This window comes from Rhizoctonia solani, chromosome 7 (assembly GCF_016906535.1).
Source record: "Rhizoctonia solani chromosome 7, complete sequence".
Taxonomy (NCBI): Eukaryota; Fungi; Basidiomycota; class Agaricomycetes; order Cantharellales; family Ceratobasidiaceae; genus Rhizoctonia; species Rhizoctonia solani.
Window position 1 is genome coordinate 1,435,675 of NC_057376.1, and position 17,209 is coordinate 1,452,883.

The following is a 17,209-nucleotide window of genomic DNA, read 5'->3' on the forward strand; positions in this document are numbered from 1 at the left end:
CATCATGATTCCGGTTAATTATCAGCCGCAGTCGGCCTTGATCTCAAGTCCGAACATAGCCTTCAGTCAAACACACAGGCCCGACATACCAACACGATCGGGCCAGTGATCTTCGCATACAACAACTCTCCAGTGACGCATGGATCAATGAATCATGATAATCTCCCACGGACTCATACCATCCTAATCGGGAAATTGTCCCCTCGAACCTTGGAGACGAGCGCTTGATGCAGAGCCCCCACGACAACCACAATGTCTGGCTACGTCTACGACCTACCCACAACAGGCGCACTTTCCCTCTCCGAACTATGTATCGACATTACCGGCTCACACGCTGCAAATCTCGCACGTGCAACCGAAGCACGCGCCAATGTCCGTGCGATACTCAAAGCTTCAAGGCGAACCGACGCGGGGGAACGGGACTATCTTAAAGTTGTCAAGGTGCGGAAAGCGGAAAGTCTCATCGTTCGGTTTAGGGTTTTACAAGACTGACGGCGATAGGCCCTAGACGATTATATCCCGTTTATCAATGCGATTATCGCCAGTGTCGCCGCCGACGATCTGACGCTCGCCCAGGAACCAGGCAAGTCATGGTTCAATTAAACCCAATCGTACAAGGCACCGACGTCACCTTTGTACCCAGTTTTTAGCTGGCGTTCGACTTTGTCTCATTCCACGCTCTCCGATCCACCTCGAATCAATGTACAGGGCCTCCATTCTGAACTCGCTTTCGTCTTATATTCGAGCGCATACGCCTTGTCCAATCTCTCTGCCGCATCTGTCGCGTCGCTCGGGACATATGAGCGTGACCGAGCGCTACCAGATGCCGATCGACGTGCCAAAGACGAAAAGCTGTCTTTTGCGGTCAAGCTGCTTTGCCGTGCGGCCGGGATATTTACTCATATTGCCCAGGTTGTCATTCCGGAGCTTGGCAAGGGCGTCGGGGGTCCCAGGCCGCCCGAGTTGAGAGAGGACGTGGCGAATGCGTTGGCCAAGTACGTTCAACCCTCATAACCAAATAAACTCCGATTTAATCCCCCATGGTGTGTTTGTGTGTGTCGGTTTAGGTTGGCATTGGCAGATGCAAACGTGCTTTCCGTGCGCAAGTTGCTTACCCGATCTGCTGTAGAGGCAGCGCTTTCTCCTGGTCCGCCTTTGCCACAAGGTCATCCTGCTCCAGCGCTCGTTGCCAAGATTCATTTGCACATTGCTTCGTTGTTTGCTTCTGCTCGTGGATTGACCGACACATCCCAACGCAAGCTCTCGTTGCTCAAATCTCGAGGAGGAGCAGACAGTGCCGAAATGTCTCAGGATATACGACGATACTTGGAGGAAGAATCTGCTTTGAACGAGGCATTGGCACATAAATGGCTAGGAGTCGATGCTGGCGAAGCGAACAGGACAGGGGATGCGGTTGGGTACCTTCGATGGGCCAAATCGGAACTCGAGTCACTCAAAGAAGGTAGACTCGCCAGGTTCAAGAAGAGTGGTGGAGATGGAAAGATGAAAAAGGAAAGGAGTGCGGAAGAGATTGAGAGTGTTGGTATGTTTTTGAATAACTATTTGAGAACAAATGATTCGGTAGGCGAACTTGGCTGCTGGCTCCATGCGATTATTGATCCATGAATGCAGGTACACTTCCAACCTGTTCCTACGTCGTCCTCTCTCCAGGCGACCATCCCAGCCGGAATGCCCGTAATGACTGAGAAAGCATACGAAGCACCTATGCCAGCATTTGGTCCCGGACTCCTGATTACGTCGCCCGACACGTCCAAAAACTCGATTTAGAGGACTCGGGCACCCCACCTGACTCCGAACCGAAAGAAGACGATCGTGATTACGGACTGAAGGGATCATATTTCTGAGTATATTCCCTATATGCGTCGGACAATAATAATACTATTGTGAATACGAAGTCGAGTGTGCATCACCCATCCTAGGTGTTTGTTTGGCCTCTTCGACCAGGCTGTTCTTGCTTCTAGGCTCCCCCGATCCTGGGTGTGGGAACGTCCGAGGACCTTGCCCGATTGCCCTCGCACACGTTGTTGAGATCGTTGTGCAGACAATATGTCAAGAAAAACGCAAGAAGCGAATTTTCTATGCGTAATACTGTCGACTTGAACATATCGATGTTTGTGCACATGTCAGGAAAGTTTGGCGCAACTTGTTACCAAGAACTAGACACTTTACATGTTCGGTTCCGAGTTGATGTTCAGTTGAGAACCTTAAGAAAAGGGGGCACACAGTCCAAAACTCTGAGAATGTGCGGGCTGTAAAATAACTACGTCATGGCTAACTTTGAATGTTACATTAACGTCGTTAGGCACTGAAGAATTGCGGGGCTGGCATGAATCAGCTCCTGTGTGTTTGAGGATTGAATTGAGATATTATGTATGTTATAGATCGGGTTACAACATTGACCTTGCGCCTATCCTCGGGGGCTTCTCTCCGAGATAACATAGCCCTGAAGTGGGATTTACCGTTTCACGGAGGAAGCATGCACTCTGGCATGCGGGGGACCCAAGTCGAGTTAGTGCGAGGACCGAAATTCACTCGGAAACGTACAAAGCTAGATACGGCCGACAGTTGACCGACACAATGAAGGATGTTTGTCGAAGTCGGCATTGACTTCGATTTGATCTGTTGAGTAATACAATAACAAAAGACAATGTATAGAACAACTTTATTCCCCAATTGAAGTACGCAATAGCCTATGGAAAAAGCCGATGGCCGACGAAGATTCTTCAATTAATCAAGGAATAGGATCGGATACAGCTGGCAAGCATTCATGATCGATTGTAGCCACTGTGCCACGGCGCTTAGCCATTTGTGACGTTAGCCGAGTGATCACCAGCTCACATCACAGCTTTAACGCCTCCTACACACCATGTCTTACAACCCCCGTGACGACTATGAAGATTCCGAGGATGAGGTGACCCGTTGTGTATGCGGATCAGGTGTGTATGTTGCCAGCTCATCTCGTAACCCTTAGCTAAGAAAATTACAGAGGAGGAAGTGGGCGACTTTATGATCCAATGTGAACAATGCTACGTCTGGCAACATGGTCTTTGTGTTGGCCTAATGCGGGTAGAAGATAGCCCAGAGCATTATTATTGCGAGAAATGTAGGCCGGAGAATCATGCAGCGTTGTTAAGGTGTGTTCCCCTCATTTTTCTATCCTGCAGTCACTGGCATGCGACTGTCTTATCTTTGTCAAATATAATTCACATACAGGGATAGAAAGTATGGTCACTACTATAACGATTCACGATCAAATTCGCGATCTCACCATTCTTCATCTCGTTGACTTTTACCCCCTTGTATTACATTGAATTGAATTTCATGGACCTTTACGGCTCAACACTAATCAACATGCCGATCAAACAAACCACGGGAGCAGTCATCAGTTGGGCCCATCAACTGTTCCTCGCCGTTTGATTAATCAGTTTTTGGGATATGGAGGCAGTCCCCAGCTTTCTGGAATAAAATCTTCGAGTGATCGTAACGTCTCGTCAGCCCCAAGCTCATCGGCGGTTGTGAGAGCTGCCAGGTTTGGGTCGGGTATCCAGACCACTGACATAGGCGAGCCAATCAATACTCTTGCGGTTACATGTGATTATTCGAGTGGCTCACCATTCATACCCGCCCGCTTCCCAGCAATAACCCCCGATGTTGCATCTTCAAATACCAACCCCTGTGCCCTAGTCGCTTTCTCTGCATCGCTAATGGTATCTTCGCCGAGGCCAACTTCGGGGAACCCTGCTTGTTTGGCAGCATAGAGGAATACGTCTGGTGCAGGTTTACCATGCTGTACTGCAGCATCATCCCCACACACTACAGCGCCTCCAAACAAACCGAAGGTGTTTTGCAAATGCCCGTCTTGAGCTCATAATTACGTCTCTGGGAGCCTGTTGCAACTGCAATAGGGACCTTGTGTGCGGCCAGGTGAGAAATGAGCTTGTGCGCCCCTGGGAGCAATTGAACAGTTGGCCAGGCCAGATCTTGGGCGGCGCGCCGACGTGTGATGTACTCATCGGTAGTCAACGAGATATCCGGGAAATAGGACATCAGTTTTTCAGCCGCCGCGCGTTCCGCTGGGGATCGATGATTGAGTTAGTGGCGAGCAGTTGATCAGAGATCCAAGACTGTACGTTTCCCCATCTAATTAATCATTCATGACTAGTTTAGTAAAGGGACGCCAAGTATGCGGGGGTACACACTAGTTCTTTTTTGATATCCCACGTCATTACTTTGCCATATGGCGCAAGAATGTTATCTATCTATGGCTCAGTGGCTTTTAATATCATGTGTCACATATCTTACTCGTTACATTGGTATAAACTTGCTCCGAATCTCTGTTCACGCCTCGGATAAGATATCTGGGTAAACTGTTTGTAAATATTCTTACATTAGAAGTCCGTCCATATCGAAAAGTACATATTTAATTTGTGGTTTCGTGTTGTCCGACATGTCTTCCGATGTCTTCTAGTATGGAGGATTACTGGGATTCTAACGTTGATTGCGGACCGGTTAATTAGAAGTCATACACGTGACCATCGTCGGGATATGCACTCTAGCGTTACCATCATCATACTGTGCTTTGTTGTAATAACTAAAAGTAATGCGGTATCATCTACCCATAGCTGCATCTATCTTAAGTTTGTATTGGACTCCAACTACACGTTTGCTGAGGATGAAATATCACACGCTTCCCCCATCCACGCACGAACATAAGCACGGTCTAGAGTCACTGCCGACTGTTTACGATATCCAATCACTTATAGCATGGTTACACTAAAAGTCGATCGATAGACACCCGAGCGTATTCCCGCGAAGGCTCGGGAGCTATAAGATAGTCCGCGAGCACCTGCACCCTGGACTGACGAAGAACGGGCACGGCCCGTTGACATCGTAGATAGGAATCGGATAAGATACCCATGGGAGTGTAGAATATTCAATTGAGGAGTATACATTGTGCCTATGTGTTTCATATGTCGGGGGCAAACACCCTGTTTATTATAGCCCAAACGTTCCTGCCAAGTCCAACGGTGACGATGAGGATCGAAGGATCGGAGATAGAGCGCATACAAGTGGTATTTTGCACGCCCTGGAGCATTTTCCTCCGTTAGCCGATGGGTCGTTACATTACGAGGTATCAAAAGAACGTCTGATTAGGATTATGGTTTGTCATCGCCCACGTCAAAGGGCGTGCGCGGCATATTCGTGTCCGTCCGATCCTGTTGACCGTACACCTCGACCACCACTCAAACTGATTACTATCCCAATATATTCAGTGATATATCCACTACGTCACTCTCTCAATGGCGAAAGGTCACTCCCGTGAACTCACTGACCCGTTCCAGGCTGGACCAAAAAGTAGTGTGCCGGCATTCCTGCGAAAGAAGAGATTCATTCTGCTCCTGCTGACGGTTATCGGAGTGGTCTGGGTCTATACAGCGCGTGGTAAGTACTTTGCACATGGTTCTAGGAAGGGTGTAGACTCCCGATAGTACATTCTCTTGCGATCATCATAGACGACAAAGGTCTCGGCCGCGCATTTAGTATGACCTTCAGCCCACAATCGCTCGTTATAGCCAGCCCTCACAATTCACCCAGCCCGACTGTTTTGATTATCATTGCATGGGCTGTCATTTTTCTGATACATTCTTCCGATATAGCACCGTCCGTTCGCACGAAAGAGCATGAGCTGGAAGATTTGTTACAGTTCTTTGTGGCTGCACCTGATGCATCACTCCCCGTGGATATTGACCCATCGGTAGAGCTGAATCGCAAATCATTAGTTACGGCTGCTACAGGGCGGTCGGCCATCGTACCGCCGGTGGTTGTTTTTAGCAAGGTGCATCAAATACTATTGATGAGCTTGTTATTAGAGAACTGATTTAGGGGGGTTCCAGACATATTGTCCGTAAGTACCCTTACTACTACGAACAAGAGAAGTGTCTTAAATATTATGGCTAATATGCCATGAAATGTAGTTATTCAAAGCGAGCCAAGAGTTTGCTCTCGTCTCTGAAACTCGAACCGGCACCCTATGTTGTTGAAGTTGACTTGCGAAGTGCGTTGTTCTCGTACCTTTTTGTTTAAGTTGGGGGCTGAAATGAAATGACATAGGTGACTCGGATACTGTCAAGGCACTGTTGGTGAGACTGACGGGACACGGCACATTCCCAAACATACTGGTGAGACGCAAGTCAATTGGGGGCTCTGACGACCTGGCCCGGCTACACGAGAGTGGAGAGTTGATCCCGCTCCTGGCGACGGCTGGAGTGAGTGCGGGTGTCGCTTAGGTGTGGAACGTGAGGGGCGAACACGGGCTGGATCGGATACTCTTGGCAAGGGACCAACAGGGACAGAACCAGATTACCGATGACCATTGTTCTAAATATGGTAGTACAAATCTTAGTTGATTAAACGGCCGGGGAACCGAGAGCGCCCCAGGAAACTATTTATCTCGTGTCTTCTCATACCCCGTCTTCTATCTTCCCTCACCGTCTTCCTCGAGTTCTCATTCCGACGCCTCGGCGCGTTCGTTCATTTAACACTGCTGCTTGACGCAATTCCATTCCTTGAGCCCCGTCCCTCCTCTTTCCCAATGCCGAGCTTCGCCCTTCCCTCTCAGTCTAAGCCTCGCCTGACGAGCTCTGCCACCAGCTTGGTTAGCTCTCTGAGCAAAAAGCATCAACGCCTTTCCGCCGTACTCTTGTTGTTCCTATCTTTCGCTGCTTTCTTCTCCTTCCTCTTCGGAGCTCAGCATGTGAGTTTGTCTAAAATGAGTCCTGTACCAGCGCTAACGTCTTGGATTAGGACTCGAAGGCGTTTATCGCATATCAACGAGCAACTGGCCGTCAACCCACCGCATCTTACCCCCTATCGCGCGCATTCAAGGAGACCAACAGGGCTGTCACTCCTCAACAAAAGAGCACTGCTTCTGCGGAGCCTCTCAACTTGACTCCGGCCATGGAACTGGGAGCATTAGTTGCATTCCTCACCGACCGTGCTGCTGAGAATGCGCTCCCTCTTACCATCGACCCCCAACAGCAAATACCCGCCGATGTCATGCTTGACTTTGACACACGCTCCGATTTTGCCCAACTAGAAGTTGATGATCTCGTTCAGGACACATGGATGCGCAACCCTGTCGTTATCTTCTCCAAGGTATGATATTTAAATCGGGCCCAAACTCTTATCTTAATTTACTCACACTGATCAATTTGTGCCATAGGTCCATTCACCCCAGGGTCGTGACTTGAAGAAGATTTTCGCGTCTTACAAATTGAAACCTGCCCCAGTTATTTTCGACGTCGACCAGCGTGGTACGTTTTTATCAAATGAAATAGCGGTTGGAATCTGGTCGTACTGACATGCCAAATTTTGCCTATTACAGAGGATGCAGCTGTCCTTGAGCCTGTACTTTACCGTCTCATCGGCGAAACCTCCCTGCCCATCGTCCTCCTTGGTGGTCGCTCCATTGGATCCCATCGGACATTACCAAGCTACACGACTCTGGCGACCTTGAACAAGCCATGAAATCCGCCGGCGTTTCAATCGTTCCACCAAAGAAAAAGATGGCCATTCCGGCGCCAAAGCTCAAGTAGAGCCTTGTCCCGTGCATTTGTTTTGTTTTTGGTTATTGGACCCTCCATCATTTTTCATTGAACTCAAATCAGATCACTTTTGTTTTTTCTTTCTTTCTTTCTTGGTTTTACTCGCTGCACATAGATTGTACATGTCTGATTTGAGACATTTATCCCATGTATTCATGTAGCCCGCTCGCCGTAGTGCATTGTTATTCTCTAGTCCTTACAGAGTGTTTCAATGCACAACTTACCCTGTATATGATTCAGGGAAAACGTATCCTTATCATGGTGTGATCGAGTGAGAAAATGACGACGACCTTACCGGACATCTGGAGTTTACTCGACAAGTAACTTATGAAGTCAGCCAAGGATGATTGATATTGACGCTGGTAAGCGCGCAAAAAAAGGCACCCATTCAAAACTCCAAGGTGTGTTCGAATAAAGCTACCAAGGTTGAGTGTACGAGTAGTGCAGGGACGTCAAGCTTTGAGTTTGGTACCTATATTATGTATTTATGCGTATTACATTGATGGAATGATGATGAAGAGGTACGGGCGCAATGGCTAACTACGTATACCATATCGCCCCCATTGCGTCCAGTCATAACTAAGCCCCCGCTACTTTGAATTGACCCATCACCACAAAAGCCCACGACTGTACGAGTTCCTGGATACCGCGCGCCAAAAGTACTGTATGGCCATTGAACCTATGGATTCCGAGTTGTTCTTATCGGCTGATTCGAGGAATAGTATGAGATATCAAGGGGGGCCTGAGGAAGTTTCCGCATACGGTATATACCATGTTCAAAGGTATGTACAGTTTAATTTTAATTTTGCAAGCGAGGGAAGCGCGGTTCACAGCATGGACCGAGAGATCCTCCCCACTCAGGAGAAAACAATCCGACGATCATTAGATGATATACGTCGGAAGAATTCTTACGTGACCCGAATGCAATCAAAGTTCATGGCGAGTCAAAATTTCCTCGCTTGAATGTTCTTCTGGGCCCAGCTCGGATGAAAAAAAAAAATCGATTTTCGACGATTGGAGAGGTCGAGGCCCTTGTAGACTAGGTCTTGTTGAAGACCTATCCGAATGTACCCTATTCCCGGTTGGACGTTGGTGCTATCTGTGGCTGGAATTATACACAGTAAACAAAGAGATAAGATACTCACCGGGACTGCCAAGACCCGGGTAGAGATCATCAATAGCCACCGACCGCGGAAGACATGGATAAACCGAGCTGAGGTTCACACGATAGTCCCGGTCACAATCATATATGGGTAGTGGCAGTGACGGGAGCACTATACCGGATATAGGATGCAGGTCGAGCGAACAAACGGTAGATCCATGACAAGGGCATCGAAATGCTAACAGACCCATACAGGTTGAGTGATTGAATTACGGCTTGAACGAATAACATATCAAATGTATATGGATTAATTTAGCACGATATATGCGGCCTTGCCACATATAGGAATACATAGTGTGTAATAACTATGATTGATTCAGCAAGCATGATCCCTTCTAGGATGGGATCGAACTTACTGCTGTTTGTATTCTGATACAGTTGAATATTTCAAACTTCTCTACCAACACCGTGTGACCTCTCTCATACACTCATCTTCATTTCAATCTTCCCATGTGGTTTATATCCCTCGACGATGAAATCCTCCGAGACAAAGTCATCAATGTGGGGACGTCCCTATCGGCCCATCTGAGCGTCGGAACGGTCGCGGCTCACGCTCGAGCTGAATTTTCAGGGCGTCGACGTGATCGCGGTAAACGTGCGCATCACCCAGCTGCATGATGAGTTCTCGAGGCTCTGTGTTTGTGACGCGGGCGATCATGTGGGTAAGGAGTGCATATGACGCAATGTTGAAGGGTATGCCCAGTCCCAGGTCGGCGGAGCGTTGATACATTATGCACGAAAGCCCATTCTTGGCGTTCGGGGAGGCTGGATCCGCCAGATGACGTAGAACTGGCAGAACATGTGGCAGGGTGGGAGTGCCATAAGTGATAGATCTAGCGTTGGACAGTATGGTCAAAGAACGGGAAGCAAGTAGGATCGAGATTCTACCTACCCGCTGGGTTCCATGCGCTCATTATGATACGGCGATCCGTAGGGTCGTCCTTAATTTTTCGGATTACCTCGGCAAGTTGGTCTACGCCCTTGCCTTTGTAGTCCGCCCACGCATCTATGTACTGTGCCCCAAAGTGGCGCCATTGAAAGCCGTATACGGGACCAAGGTCGCCTTCTTTTCTATGGGACAAACCTCGGGAGTCAAGAAAGGCGCGGGATCCATTTCCGTCCCAAATGTGGACATCCTTTTCGGCAAGTGTACCGGCATTGGTGTCTCCACGAACAAACCAGAGCAGCTCTTCGATGACTCCGCGGAGGAAAACGCGCTTTGTGGTCAAAAGGGGAAGCACATTGTCGGTCAAAGAGAAGCGCAGTGAGGCGGGGCAAATATGGATATTGTGCCTGTTCCAGTTCTGTCCGGACGCGTTGCACCGGTGTTCATGACATCGCGTATAAGGGTGAGATACTGGTATTCGTCGTGGGGCCGAGTGCCGTTGTTCAAGGCCGACATGGTGATTGTTGACGCGACAAGGGCACTAAGCGCTCGGATACAATCCGTCGATCCTTTCTCCACGTCTTTTCAAATCATCGTCATTTCTCTTTTGACCCGTTACGATCATGCAAGTCTTTACCCAGCTACGAAACGTCCCAAAATGCAGCATGAGCCTTCGTAGTTTGCATACATACACACCTCTATTCTCGTCTCAATCGCCTTATTCCAGACCGGGGCCTCCCCCTTCCCAAAGAGGAACAACGTGAATTCGAAGAGCTCGTGCGAAATGCTCAAGCACCCGCTGCCTCTGCCACAGTAAACCAAGGCGAAGAGTTGCATCCGGATGCCAGGCGTCCTATTGCTCCTGGGTTTATCGGCGAAGTTAATCCCAAAACGGGTGAGCGAGGTGGCCCAAAGCAGGAACCTGTTCCCAAAGGAAGAAATGACTGGAGCTATGGAGGCCGAGTTACCGACTTTTAATCATTAGACATAGGTGCGTTATATAATACAATATGTCCATGATCGCTAATCACATTACATGGGCAGACGGTCCACTTCCTCTAGTGTGTAGTATTTCTTCAAGTTCTCACCCGACAAGTCACGACTGTCCAAATTATAATTTAGTTTTTCAACTGTGTGTATATAGACTCTGTACTCACACTTCTTCTGACAAGTGTTTGAACAATGGCGTTTTGAACTCGTCTAGACATGAACGCAAGGTGCCTGGCGAGAACGTTGTTGGCTCGGCTTTCCATCCCGCTACCAAGTCCTTTAGCTTATCTAGACCTATAGCCTAGTCGATCGGATCATTAATTCCACACTACTGCAAAACATCACGCACCCGAGTGGATTACTTTGTGAGAGTTTTTATGTCGTTCGTTGTCAGCAAAGTTGGGCATTTTTTGCGCTAGCACGGGGAATACATAGGCTTCTTCAATACTGTGATGCGCATCAAGATCTACAAGATGGGTTCAGTGGTGTACCATTGGCGAAACTTCTTGCTGTATGCTCACGATCATGAAACTCCATGACCATCCGCAAGTACACCGGTAGTGACATGACTTTTGCGAACGAGCCATCCGAAAGCTACATATATTATTAACAAAGAGACCTGATAGATGTGGGGAAATACCAACTGCGTAAATGTTATCGACTAGCGCAGGATGGTTAATTAAGAAATAACAAGAGAGTTTTGCGAGAGCTCACATTTGGTTGCAAGAGCTGTATGAAAGTAGGCCATGCGATCTGCAAGCTAAGCGCAGCACACTTTAGCCTACGTCCAAAACAAAGTTGGATCCTGCGTATCAGCAGGAACTTACTCTGTTCCATCGTCTATTTTCCGACGCCATGGATGAAGCCGTAAATGGAGTGTGTCTGGGGGAGCTTACTATAGCACTGGAGTGAAAGTTACGGAAGTTGAGTAGGTGGTAGGGGTCCGGGTATAGCCTTTTTTGTGAGGAGATGAAGGATAACTTAAGAGGCTGCTTCAGGCACGAGTTCGAGCCAAGTGATCCAGCCGAAAGTAAAAGCCCGGATGAGCGAACACAGCTCATACATGTATACCCCACCATTTTAAGCCCAGTTTATACAGGATCATTCAAAACCAAGCATGACCGTAATGCTGACTGGATTTTGAAGCAAGTGTGTCATCGGTCACACGTAAAAGGACAAGTCCCCTCGAGAGTTTCCTATCCCAATTTAGCAAGATGGGAGATCAAGCTGAGTAAGCTATTTTTTGTGATTGGATACTCAATTGTAACGACCATGTCGATCGCCCAGCCTCCTCCGTCCGGAGCATTTTCCACAGCGGGAGAAGAAGCGATCGCCGCACATCGATATTAGAGAAAACGAACTTACGACCGCGGACGTCGAGCATGAAAATATCGACGAGTTGTTTGAAGTTCAAGAAACGGTTCGGCATATAATCGATAACGACTATAAACAGGTGTGAGATGAATTGCATTGTTGTCGTTTTTCTTGTTAGCGCGGCAACTGACCTGCTCCGGCCCATCAGGCCTGGTTTAGATAGCACTTCAGTTTCCAGACGAACTGCTGGGAGTATCTGTGCCTATTTACAATAGGCTCAAACAACTACTCGGAGATGGACGGAATGCCTATGTGCTCGCGGACACGACGTACGGGAGGTGAGTTGAATTGCGTTCGTTGGTTGACCGGGGGATGCTGAATCACGACAGTTGCTGTGTAGATGAAGTAGCTGCTGCTCACATCGATGCGGATGTCGTGGTTCATTATGGACATGCGTGTCTTAGCCCGTGAGTCGCTGTTCAAGTTTTATATCTGTTTAATTCAATGCGGTTTTTAGTACATCTCGTCTGACTGTGATATATGTATTCGGAAAGCGGCCGATTGATATTCAGGACTGCATCAATCAGATTTCGCTCGCAATTCAAACCCAGATGGCTCACACTGACTCAACAAAATCATTAATCCTCAAGCCGGACGTTTCATACGCATATAGCATGGGTAAACCTTTGATGATTTAATTCAGTTCTTTCGCTGATATTAGCCCAATGTAGAGAAAATCAAAGAAGGACTTCAAAAGGAATTTCCAGCACAGAATATTCGCTCCAGAAGTACCGACAAGATATGTCCCGCCCCCTTCTGCGTCTGCTGCGGCCCCGTACGCACCTGCGGATCCTGATCAACCATCTGAGCCATATCTCCGTTACCTTCTACGCCCCCAATAAACCCGGTCAACGAGTCGACGGCGGTGTCCAAGGGTATTCCAACGGAAGAGTCCTTGATACTGTACATTGGTGGCGAAAGTCTTGCTCTGACCAATTTTTTGCTTACCCACAGTTCGAGTGAGGTTAGTTTGATACTACCTACATATTGAATGGATTACAATAACTATGAATATAGGTGATATCATATGACCCCCAACGAGGTCGACACGTCGCGAAACTGGTAGCGTGAACAAACTTTTGATGCGCCGTTATGCGATAATACAGAAGGCCAGGGATGCAGATGTGATTGGTATACTGGTTGGCACGCTCGGAGTGGGTAAGAAACAACTCCGAGTGAGAGGGAAATTGGACTGATCGCATATAGCTTCCTACTTGCCCTTGATGGCCCACTTGCGCCAGCTTTTAGCTAAAGCTCAGAAAAAGTGTTATACTATCAGTGTTGGGAAGCTCAACCCGGCGAAGCTCGCAAACTTCATGGAAATTGAATGCTTTGTGTTGGTTGCGTGCCCCGAAAATAGCGTAATCGAATCAAAAGTGAGTGAGCTCAGCACACCCCAAATGCCTTTGACCGAGCCATGTTCTAGGAATTTTACAGACCTATCGTAACGCCCTTTGAACTCGAAATTGCTCTAGGGGCCGATCGTAGCTGGACAGGGGAGTATATACTGGATTTCGACCAATTCTATCTAGCCGGAAAGTAGATGGTACGGGTTGGGTTGTTTACTTGGAACCTGCCGCTGACATTGAATACATAAGCTGTACCGACGAACGAGACTCAGATGAGGATCCGGATCGGCCATCCTTTTCATTGGTTACGGGAACCTATCGACATGCGAAACGTTACATTGATCCCAAAGGTTGGCACTATCCATGCTGATATGAAAAACAGCACTTACATACTGTCTGTAATCAAGATGCTGTTGCAGGGGCTGATTCTGGCGGACAAGCTGTTGCCTTGAGAAATAACGAAAGCGCGTTGTCTCAAGCTATCGCGACCGCAGGAAGTATGTTACAAATTTGACCTAGTGAGTTTGTATTCTGACCAGATATTAAATAGGTGAATTCTTGCATAGCCGGTCTTTCCAAGGACTGGAACAACGGCTTGGACAAGATGAGCCAGCTGTCCTTGAGCAAGGTCGCAGCGGAATTGCCAAGGGCTACGAGGATGTAGATCATTCATCTACCTCGTAATCTATGTTTACTCCCTAATAAAACATATGGAATGGCATTTCTTATCCATTTATAACACACTATTACAACAGCAAACGGGATGCGGAGAAGACCAAGCAAGTGAACAATGATTGAGGGTGAATGGGAGAACATTTAAGTCAACTAAAAACATCCGAACAACGCGATATGATACCAATAGTAGTAGACGAGTCCGTAAAGGAATGTGACCGAATAGGGGAGCTGCATAGAACAGGAAAGGGACAACAGCTATCGTTTGGATGATAGCGTCTTTGTTACGCTCTCAGATGCTTTAACCGCTCGCATTAGAGAGGCTTTGGTACCAGCTCTGAGACTACTTGAAACACCCGTTCGCGTTGTCGTCGTTCCGGCCTTCGCAGCGTTTCCAGTAGCGAGTTGCAGTAGGCCTGGTACCTTCTTCCCCTTTACGATTTCAGTCTTTCCCCTCTTAAGGAATGGGCTCGGCAGATTTTCCTCATCATTGGGGTCGTAAACTGGCGGCGGCGCATCCCACCCCGAGGTTTGAATTGTTGTAGCGGGTGCGCCTATAGGTCGACCGGCGGGTCCTACTGTTGATCGGCGCGCGAGCCTCTTTGGAGGATCGCCTTCAGATAATGAACGTTCCAAGGGAGCGGGTTCTATCGATTCAGCTGGTTGCGGAGCTGGTATAGGCGCACTAGTCGGGCGTTCATCTATCGTAATATCAGATGAGGATGGTACAGCCCCCCCTCGAGTTGGCGTTGGGATTTGTTCCCCAGAGTCAGTAAGCACGACACCTCGCATAGCAGAACCCAGGTTCGTCATGCTCCTCGAAGCAAGTCGCCTGCCGATGGGTGTTTGGTAGTTTTTGGACACGAATCCATTGGCCTTCTGGGTTGGTCGACTGGGCGTCTCGTCGTATGACATGTATTTCATGAGAGGTGGCATCCCTGGAGCGTTCCTGGATTCCCTTGTGAGTAATCGACCTCAGCGATCCAAGAGGATGACGGGAAATGAGCATCCTATAAAAGAAATAAGCTCACTTTTGTTCCTCCAGTGGCTTCTTCGTCCTCATTTCAACCACTGCCGCCGCCGCCTCTTTCCTGGCATCCAGTCGTTCTTTCTCTGCTCTCATCTCATCAACCTGAGCTGCAAAAGCCTTTCGTACATTCTGCACTTCCTGAGCAAACACATCTCTTTCTTTCGCAAACGCCTCACGCTCTTGCTCTAGTGTTGCACGTTGAGATTCGAATAGTACCTTTTCGGCATTGAAAGCACCTATTTCGGCTGTGAAGGCTGCACGTTCGTTGCTTAATGCCAACTGCTCAGCTCCCAGTGTGGCGCGCTCAATGTTGAACGCGTTACGTTCTTCCATAAAGACGACTCGTTCTGACGCAAACGCAATTTGTGCAGCTTTGAAAGCAGCACATTCTGCATCGAAATTACCACGGTCCACGCTATTGATAGCGGCTTCCCTCAGTAATAACGCAGTTTCCCGTTCCGCTACTTCTCGCTCTTTATTCATGATAGCCGTTTTACGGATACGCAGGCCAGTGGCTCTGAACGACAGCGTGAGCATACTGCATCAATTAAGGACGCTTGACTCACAGCTTTTGTGCCTCAGTCATTTTACAGGCAAATTCGATCCTTTCGTGCTGGAGTAGTTGCTGTGCCGAGGGCCGCATGGCAGGCTATTTCAATATAGTCATTACACAAGACCGACGGGTTGAAACAGGGAAAACTTGCGTTGACATTCAGCATCGATTTGATAACGTTGCTGAGAGCCGACGAATAAACGCGAGGAAGTGGTGGTATTCGGCCTTGTCGTATTGAAAGTGCGAGTTCTTGATGTGTCTTTGCCTCATGGAAAGGTGGGCTAACAGGTTGTTAGCGCGCTGGCGAAGAAGGGCAGGGCTCTCATACTTTTGAGCACACAGTTCGTAAATCAGACAACCCAGACTCCAAATATCTGATTTGGTATCGTATTGTTTCTCATTAATTAGTTCTGGAGACATATAATAGGGTGTCTGGCCTTGACGTCAGAATGAGCAGTAAAAAAATGTGAGAAACATACCCCAACGTAGGTCTGCGTGAACGTAGCATATCCTATCTGTTTTGCCAGACCGAAATCTCCCAGTTTGACGTACCCCTCCAAGTCTAGGAAGACGTTTTCAGGCTTCAGGTCGCGATGAAGAATTTGTTGCGTTGGTCTGGGTGGAACGAGGTTAGAGCCCTCTGTCGATGCCTTGGAGTTGGGAAAGTGGCAATGATGCAATGCAAGAAGAATTTGCGCAAAATAAGACCAGACTGTGTCCTCCGTTATGTGCTTACTTGGGGAGAAATTCAGCACCAAAAACGGAGAATAGAACATCAGGACACTTACTTTTGCCGTCTCATTTGTTTTATAGCTCCAGACAGGTCACCTCCGCCGCAGTACTTCGCACCATTTAGTGTCTGAGCTCAAAAGGACTTGAAATAGCATACCTCCATTAAAATATACAATATCCCATTATCCCGATCGACATACTGGTGTCGTGTCAGCATGAAGCATTGAATACAGTCGAGCCTTTGCTCACCCGGTCGTGATATCGCACGATGTGGTCGTGCTTCAAGTCTTTTAATATATTGCTTCGAAAAAGTTAACTCCGAGTAACCTGTAATAGGAGCAACCGTACTCACACTTCTGCGACGATCTGTTTCCTGTCCCGCTCCGTCATCCGCTCAAAATTAAGCTCTTTTCTTGCAAACAGTGCGCCATCAGCCTTTCTTCGGACTTTCCTGATCAACCCAAAGGAGCCGTTCCCAATTACTTCTCCGGCCTCATAGTCATCCAGTACGGAGCTCATGTGTGACGTCGCTAGGAACCTCGGTATGTGCACGTAACTTTGGTTATGTGTACGAGTAGATGACTCCGAACAGTAGAATAGACGAATGAGGCTCGGGTGTCTGGAGAAGCTCAGGCGCGGCTGGTAGAGACAAACTTGTGTAAGGAGCGTGTCGAAACCGTCACGTGGAGTGTTGGACCACGTCCAATCACCCACTCGCAAAAGCACTGCCACTTCCATCTGGCATACATCCGATGTTGGCCCAGTATATGCGTTATCATCGCTGCCTTCATCCCTCACACCTTTTAATGTACGTCGATCGAGCCCAGCACCCTAAG

General features: G+C 48.1%; 6 protein-coding genes across 6 annotated transcripts; 3 read left to right on the forward strand and 3 right to left on the reverse strand.

The window, feature by feature from the left end:
• Positions 1-252: 252 nt before the first annotated feature.
• Positions 253-1,788, forward strand: RhiXN_06637 (vacuolar protein sorting-associated protein BRO1; the record flags this gene model as incomplete). The annotated part of the gene is made up of 5 exons (XM_043326453.1): positions 253-441; positions 502-593; positions 651-995; positions 1,068-1,581; positions 1,633-1,788. The coding sequence occupies 5 exons, from the start codon at positions 253-255 to the stop codon at positions 1,786-1,788; spliced, it is 1,296 nt and encodes a 431-aa protein (XP_043181885.1).
• A 1,654-nt stretch (positions 1,789-3,442) lies between these two features.
• RhiXN_06638 (haloacid dehalogenase) lies at positions 3,443-4,247 on the reverse strand (the record flags this gene model as incomplete). Its single annotated transcript, XM_043326454.1, has 5 exons — positions 3,443-3,573; positions 3,634-3,808; positions 3,856-4,094; positions 4,152-4,161; positions 4,221-4,247. The coding sequence occupies 5 exons, from the start codon at positions 4,245-4,247 to the stop codon at positions 3,443-3,445; spliced, it is 582 nt and encodes a 193-aa protein (XP_043181886.1).
• Positions 4,248-5,563: 1,316 nt separating this feature from the next.
• On the forward strand, positions 5,564-7,548 carry RhiXN_06639 (monothiol glutaredoxin; the record flags this gene model as incomplete). The annotated part of the gene is made up of 8 exons (XM_043326455.1): positions 5,564-5,857; positions 5,916-5,926; positions 5,997-6,076; positions 6,133-6,287; positions 6,425-6,775; positions 6,826-7,176; positions 7,244-7,334; positions 7,406-7,548. The coding sequence occupies 8 exons, from the start codon at positions 5,564-5,566 to the stop codon at positions 7,546-7,548; spliced, it is 1,476 nt and encodes a 491-aa protein (XP_043181887.1).
• A 1,735-nt stretch (positions 7,549-9,283) lies between these two features.
• Positions 9,284-11,520, reverse strand: RhiXN_06640 (thymidylate synthase; the record flags this gene model as incomplete). The annotated part of the gene is made up of 10 exons (XM_043326456.1): positions 9,284-9,620; positions 9,676-10,091; positions 10,370-10,644; positions 10,762-10,775; positions 10,831-10,957; positions 11,013-11,129; positions 11,185-11,257; positions 11,308-11,324; positions 11,378-11,423; positions 11,491-11,520. 10 exons carry the CDS (start codon positions 11,518-11,520, stop codon positions 9,284-9,286), a joined length of 1,452 nt encoding a protein of 483 aa, XP_043181888.1.
• Positions 11,521-11,877: 357 nt separating this feature from the next.
• On the forward strand, positions 11,878-14,070 carry RhiXN_06641 (diphthamide biosynthesis protein; the record flags this gene model as incomplete). The annotated part of the gene is made up of 14 exons (XM_043326457.1): positions 11,878-11,894; positions 11,951-12,118; positions 12,253-12,315; positions 12,367-12,444; positions 12,495-12,655; positions 12,709-12,780; positions 12,847-13,001; positions 13,055-13,099; positions 13,144-13,195; positions 13,244-13,413; positions 13,464-13,576; positions 13,636-13,736; positions 13,794-13,883; positions 13,937-14,070. 14 exons carry the CDS (start codon positions 11,878-11,880, stop codon positions 14,068-14,070), a joined length of 1,419 nt encoding a protein of 472 aa, XP_043181889.1.
• A 246-nt stretch (positions 14,071-14,316) lies between these two features.
• RhiXN_06642 (uncharacterized protein) lies at positions 14,317-16,892 on the reverse strand (the record flags this gene model as incomplete). The annotated part of the gene is made up of 10 exons (XM_043326458.1): positions 14,317-15,007; positions 15,090-15,605; positions 15,655-15,737; positions 15,799-15,922; positions 15,970-16,073; positions 16,121-16,376; positions 16,430-16,482; positions 16,531-16,572; positions 16,623-16,674; positions 16,726-16,892. The coding sequence occupies 10 exons, from the start codon at positions 16,890-16,892 to the stop codon at positions 14,317-14,319; spliced, it is 2,088 nt and encodes a 695-aa protein (XP_043181890.1).
• Positions 16,893-17,209: the final 317 nt, after the last annotated feature.